Here is a 7,359-nt window from a genome sequence, read left to right as displayed (position 1 = left end):
GTGGCGCGGATATCTTCGTTTTTTTGGGGCGATATTGCCAAATTACTTGGAAACATTTGCGAGTATTCCTAGTCGTGAGCGTATCGTAACGAGCCATATTTATCTTCAAATCTTGCAATTAAAGTTTTCCTCTTAGTTGTTTAAAAAAAAAATTCTTAAAAAAAAAGAAAAGTGAAAAATCTCAATGCCTATCTCGAGGCCAAAATGCAATCAGTTTGTATAATTCTTTCCAAAAATGGTCGGGTATTTCCTACAAGGAAAATCATGTTTTCAAAAAAAAACTTGACAACATATTTTTCCCAAAACAGCGATACGTAGAAGGAGATGAAAAAAAAAAAAAAAGAAAAAAGAAAAGTTATAAGTAAGACAAAAATCTGGTCGACGTTGAAACGAGACTGGAACGATGCAGTGGCATCGATCGTAGTAAACTCTAACTCCAGCCCCCTACTCTCCGTGCCACTGGTGGTGGGGGAAGTGAACGGAGGGGAGTAGGGTAGACCTTACGCCAGTGGGCGGAGCCTATGACTGAAGAGTTAATAGAGATACAATCGAGGGTGTCTAGTGCACTGCACTCCAGACTGGGGCGTAGGAGGAGTGAAGGGGCGAGGGGGACGGAGGGGAAAGCGGTAAGTAGGGACCACAGGTCCCCTAGTTTAGACATCACTGAGCGACGGATGGACAGCCAGTCAGACCCGTCACAGCACTCGCTCGAGTCCTCGGAAACCTCGAGAAAAGCCAATACTAAGGAGACTTCTCGCTCTTGGAAGTGATCCAGAGTCGAACCGTTAATCTCGCTTCGGGCAATACGAGCATTAAATGCGACAATGTTTCGCGGTTGAAACTGGTTGGCCACGTGAGCGATACCACCCAGCATCCACCCTGACAAATATTACGACGCGGGAAAAGGACGATTTGAAACTCTCTGCCTGTGACGCGAGCTGTCAACAAACCAACGATCTGTGTCAATGGAAGATCAGTGAAGAAGTGACACGTGCGGTGAACTTTCGAGCAAAACTTTCTAAACAGATAAAATATTAAATCGTGAATCAGTGTCCCAATTTATAGTGAACATTAAGATTCGATAGACTAGATATAGACGCGACGTATGTGATTTTTCACAAATATGACAATAAAGGCACCTTAATCGAGGAACTCGATCATCCAACCGAGTCACGAGCGAAGCTTTTTATTTACATACGGACGATCAAGAAGAACGAAAAATGAGCGTAGCTCTCGTAACGATGGATTCCGCGTACGGCCTTCGACTTGGGATCGGCAGCCACCATCACCACCATCACCATCACCATCATCGGGTGCGTTCACCCGAGAGTCACGTGATCCCTCGCCAAGATCAGCAACAGGATCATAAAGATGATATCGAGACACCATTAAGATTCAGCGTGGTAAATATTCTGAGACCTGATTTCGGCCGGGAAGCGATTCTAAATACGAAAGCACCGAAAGCCCAGGCCGCTCTGGTGTCCGGACACTCGACTACGATCCCAGTTCCGATTCCACGTCACAGCCCTCTTTCGTTACCACGTGATCTGAGCCTGTCGTCGAACCGATTGTCTCCGACAAGGCCCCAAGCTAACAGTTTCTCGATGCACAGAGACAGGGATTTGTTTTCATCCCATTGCGGGCTTACGTCGCCTCTTCAGAGGAACAGCGGACTCAGCAGAAGCGGAAGTCTCGAGAGTTTAGCGAGCAGTAGGAGTTCCGTCACCGGAAGCTCCGTAACCGGGGCACCCTCTTTGGGCTCCACATCCTCGACCATCGGCAGCGACTCCTTGAGCGGAGATAGCAGTTCCGGAAGTACATCTAATACCGCCACCAATCAAACCGGGCTCAATGGCCAGAGTCCTTGGCCCGCGTGGGTTTATTGTACCAGATACTCGGACAGGCCATCTTCCGGTAGGTTTCCAGTTATGTTAAATAAATTCTTTTACCGGTGTAATCGAGATAATCGAATACTTTTATATCAATTCATCAGAGTGTTCGAATTCGTTAGCGATAAAAAGGAAAGAAACACTTAATGATATACTGTTATTCGGCTATAAATTACACACACGCGCGCGCGCGCACACGAGTCTCGCGCGAATAACATAATAAATATTAATAGCCCTAATTTATCGCGAGCCGCGAAACTGATCGATGCTTATACAGGGTGGTCCGCACGAGATTAATCCCGCCATCATTTCCCGGAATCTGTATCTCTCACCCGGGACAGATATATCTCAGTTATCATCGCGCAAGTATCACGGAAGTCGAGGAACGCGAACGGCCGGCCATACCTCGCGACTCTCGTTACCACTATTTCTCCCTGTATCGGCATAATCAATTTACTTACGACCGACCGTTACATCTAGAAACCAGTTTCTATGTAAATCAAACACGCGTTTTACCGTGTTGGACGCCATCGAAAAATCGCGCACGCCGCGATAAAGTTCGCCCAATTACATAGCCCTCCTCGATAAAGATTCCTCAACAAAGAAATAGCAACCAGTTTCGAACTCGACCTCGGGATGGAACCGTATGATCCGAGTGAAACTAACGTGGCTGCATAGCTTATGGGTAATTGAGAGTTACCGGGATGAACGGTACAACTTGGAGCGCACCACCTGCACCCGTTCGCAGAACTTAACTCTCCCTCAACCTTATAACCGCGATCTACCTTATGCGATCGTTGTCGTCGACATAGATATCGAGCCACGTATCCGTGTTATCGACGTGATTCTAACATCCGATAATCATCCGATGATAATTACTAATTACGAATCGAATGTTTCGTTCCCCGCTCTTCGTCTCTCCCCGTGGCTAATTAAACAGCGAAGGGTGTGGAAAGGTGATCGATGGATGGATCTTAAAATCGGGTAATTTTGAGAGCTGGAATTCAATTGTACGAAGATGGATGGGATTAATTTTTTTTTTTTTTTTAAATGAAAGGGAAAAAATGGAACGGACACCTCGATGAATTCATTTAAGATCGAAGAAATGATTTTTAATTTTCTTGATACATTTGTGTTCGGGCGATTTGTTTTACTAGAAATTATAAGAGATTAACGCGAGATTTTATGATACGTAGGTTTATGAATATTCATAAGCGACGTGCGGTTTAAATAGTTACTTATAAAAGTCACGAAAACGCGATAATGTGACGCGATAAGGTTGTAACTTTCACACGTTGCAATATGAAGAGATAATCGAGGGATATAATGTTGACTCAATTTTATTACGATTAACAGTTATTTACGTAATCGTGTGAAGAATTATTAGTGAAGATTTTATTGATAGATTAGTAGTTTGATGAATGCTCGAGCTTTTCATCACGCGATTACATCGCTCGTTTGGAATAGGATTTACGGATGATGGTCGCGAATTCGAGCGTGTTTACGGTTTGAAATTCATTATATGTTAATCCCCGCATCACCTTATTTAACTATCCGATGAAAATTGAATCTGCAATCGAATGATTGCCGAGGATAGAATTGTAGATTAACGAGCAATTAACCGATGATTTGCAGGACCGCGAACGAGGCGGGTGAAGCGATCGCACAACGGGAAGAATGGCTCGCCGGAAGAGAAGCGGCCGAGAACCGCGTTCAGCGCGGAACAACTGGCAAGATTGAAGAGGGAATTCGCGGAAAATCGATATCTGACCGAGAGAAGGAGGCAACAACTCTCGAGAGACCTGGGATTGAACGAGGCGCAGATCAAGATCTGGTTCCAGAATAAAAGAGCGAAAATCAAAAAGGCGAGCGGGCAGAAAAATCCGCTCGCTCTGCAATTGATGGCCCAAGGTCTGTACAATCACTCGACGGTCCCCGTTGACGAGGATGGGGAGGAAATCGTGACTGGAAACAATCATTCCCATTAAACGAGAAATATAAGGTTGAGAGAAATTTTCATTTCCAAACTAATATAAAAATAATTAAAGAAGATCGAAGCAATCCGGAATCACTGATTGCTGATTGTCGAAACGGAAAGTTGGGCTAGAGTGGAAGTAGAAAACGCGTGTTTAACGATATTTTAAGTGGTCTTCGACATTTACCGGTCGACGCGATAACATCTTGGTCTAATTCTTAACTGCATTACTAGCGATTACCAAATAATTTTCTATTTTACGATTAGTTTAGCGATAAATGCAGCAATAAATCTTGAATCACGGTGAAATCTCGGGCGATTTGTTGGAAAAAGAGAAAGAGAGAGAGGAAGAGAGAAAAGCGGAAAGTTTGACGTTCGTTATTTTGTACGATCGTCATGGCCGCAGACTGAACCCATTATATTTATCGACTATATGCATATCGGCATAGATACGATTCTAGTAAGTACACACGAGTTCGCGGAGTACGATCATTATCGATTAGACGTTTAAATTATTTATTTTCTTTGTATATAATTGTAAATACGAATGCTCGTTAATGTGTATATGTATGATAGAAGATAATCTTTAATTGCCGCGCGAAAGATTATATTATTGCGTATGTATGGAACTGCACACGGTCGCGTGAATACGAAAAGATCTCACATTGTATATTCCTAATTACCTATATATATATAGTAGATCTTTCTATACATATTCTATATACATATATTATTAACCGTGTAGACAGACTTGGAAAGTATGCGTATATACCAGTGTCTCACAATACAGTGGTCGATATAATCTATGTAACCCGCTTACATGTTGCCACCGATTAAATCGAATTAAAAATATGTGCTCTTTCCACATTATTCTCCTCTCCTACTCCTCTGAATACTCCGAACATGATTTTTTCTCCGATTTACAAGCATCAAAGCAAAATAAAACGAAACGGTAATCTGGAATTTTTTCGATCGTAAATTTTATTTTATATTAATAATAATGAGAAAAATTTCTCCTCGAATACCAGGGAATAATTGTTCTCGTCTTCGTTGGCCAACAAATTAATATTCCATCTCGATCGATGGAATTCTGTTTATCGAAAATGATTAAAAAAAAAAGAAAAAAAGAAAAAGAAAGAAAATAAACGAGATAGGGAAAGGAGGATCGTTTATGGACGTACGATTTCGAAACGAAAGCTAACGCAACTACGTAATTAGTAAAATTTACGTGGCTGAAAAGTATGCGCATCGTGGAAGAGAGGGGTCGTCTGTACACACCGATGCCACTAGGACACGCCTCGTTCTCGGTGACGCGGCGTGACGCGATAATTGATCCTAAATTAACGAGCCACCCGGTATTCCGAGCGGGACCGACAAATGGAACGTGGCGAGGATGACAGTGCGCGACTAGTTCAAACGCATTCGCGCACATGTCGCTGCCGATCGACATCGGATAAGCGATATATGCACCTGTTGGCGCACGATGCAATACGATGGCGGACAGATTTACGAAAGTGGAGAATATTCGAAACGTAAGGAGAAGATTCACTTGTTTTCAGGATTAAGTGTATTAAGGATTTTATATTTATCTTGAGGTTTTAATTATATAAGAAGGTAGAAGAATACAATTCCTAATAAGAAAATTTAATAATAAAATTTCACGTTTTCAAATTAAATCGAAATAAATAATTTAAGAAGAATAAACATATAGAAAAATTGGCCAATGTATGTCATCATTAAAAGATTTTTCTTTTTCTATTATTAAAAGATTGAAAGAATTTCTTTTTTTTCTTTCTTACGATGATTTCGCGAAGAAAAATAATTTTATTAGTAAAGTATTAGAAATATATTTTGAGATTTATTAAAAACAGAAATTATTTAGTTGGTAAAATTTATACAGTCGATGTCGAATAAAAGGGAGAATGTTGAATGTTATTAATTGTCATTAATTTGCAACGCAATATCGGTGATGAGGTTCAACATCCACAACGACACACAGGGACATATATATATATATATATATACGATGGCCAAAACTGGGGATAAATTACTGAATCGTTCTCGTTAGTCATTGTATTTGTGAACGTGACGATCCCTAATTGGTAATTCTATCGCGAGCCCGTCGCCCGATGTAATTGCGTGCCACGTACTATTTTCGAGTACAAAAGTTAAATTCGATTCCTCCTCTCCCTATTTTGCATAAAATATTTTCCTAACATTTTCTCAGAATATTTATTCGTAAACTGTCATTCCCCTATACCATCGCGTTTATCTCTTCGTATTAATCCTTAGGCTCGCTCTCAATTATCGATAAACGTCGATTTCCAGAACGCGTATTTCAATTCATTCGACGAAACGGTCTACTTTTAATATTCCCAATAAATCCACCGAGATACGAGGTCCGCGTATTTCAACCCTGACGAACGGCATCCATAGTCGAGTCGGCCATTATTAATTATCATTAATTTAAACGCGGAGAACACGGGGTTAGCGGTCGTTCGCGGGGTAAAACGACGCGAGAACTTGGAGAGAGGCGGCCACGGACGTGGAAGAGGGAGGGAGAGAGGCGGGGAGAAAGAGGGAACGAAACGTTGGCGGTTGTTCTCTTCCAATGTTGGAAACAAACGCACGGATAGTGGCCCAAACCGGGGATAAATTACAGAGTCGTTGTCCTGGCCATTGTATTTAACTGCGACGATGCGTAATTGCTGGGACATGGTTGCACATACGAGAGAGAAAGAGAGAGAGTAGCAAGAGTGGCAACCAGTGGTGGAGAAAACGAGTCGAAACCCCTGGAGTGGAAGCGGATAGGGTGGCCTAAGAGGAAGCCAAGGGGATGGCGATGGTAGGGAGCTGCCACTGTGGTCGAGAAGCATAGTCATCGGAATGGCCATTAGGGGTCTCTACGTTTCCACCAGTGGCTCACTAAATTTCACCTTCTTGCGCGGTTCGCGACCACCTTGCGAACGTTCGCAATTAATGGCGCCTCACCCGAATGTTTATTACAATATCAGCTATTACGTAACCTACTAGCGGCTACTTCCGCCACTTTGCGTGGCGCGTTTCAGACTAGAAATTGAGAAACGACGTTAACTCGAGCTAATATATCGTACGAGTGGAATTCTCTTCGAGAAGTTTATTCTCGTCTTTGATGAAATTGTATTAATCGATCGGAGTTGATGATTCGACGAATCACTTCGTCGCCAATAAGGATCGAAATCTTGATTATTATTTCCGTTGGAATAGAAGATACGAGGAGTGTGTGAATATTGAAAACGTTTGAAATCGAGATTCCAAGTTGAAACGAGGGTCGATGAAATTTGTTTCGAGATCACCTGGATCCAAAGGGTGGATCAAAAGCGCGCCACGGTTACTCTTCTAGCCTCCGGTTTCCTCTCGCATCGGCTGCTAACGAGAGTAACGAGCTCCAACCCGTCAAATTAAAGGCGGGCCGCGCGAGAGGCGAAGCGAAATTTATCGCGCCGCTTTCGGGAA

The 7,359-nt window shown here is 42.5% G+C and overlaps 1 protein-coding gene across 1 annotated transcript; it reads left to right on the top strand.

Moving 5' to 3' along the window:
• The first annotated feature begins 202 nt into the window (after nucleotides 1-202).
• LOC102673376 (segmentation polarity homeobox protein engrailed-like) lies at nucleotides 203-4,716 on the top strand. Its single transcript, XM_031511560.1, has 2 exons — nucleotides 203-1,914; nucleotides 3,525-4,716. Exons 1-2 carry the CDS (start codon nucleotides 1,221-1,223, stop codon nucleotides 3,875-3,877), a joined length of 1,047 nt encoding a protein of 348 aa, XP_031367420.1. The 5' UTR covers nucleotides 203-1,220; the 3' UTR covers nucleotides 3,878-4,716.
• Nucleotides 4,717-7,359: the final 2,643 nt, after the last annotated feature.

The sequence above is a fragment of the Apis dorsata genome, unplaced genomic scaffold (genome assembly GCF_000469605.1).
Source record: "Apis dorsata unplaced genomic scaffold, Apis dorsata 1.3 scaffold_327, whole genome shotgun sequence".
Taxonomy (NCBI): domain Eukaryota; kingdom Metazoa; phylum Arthropoda; class Insecta; order Hymenoptera; family Apidae; genus Apis; species Apis dorsata.
The sequence above is the reverse complement of the archived record's forward strand: the minus strand, read 5'-3'. Positions and strand labels throughout refer to the sequence as shown.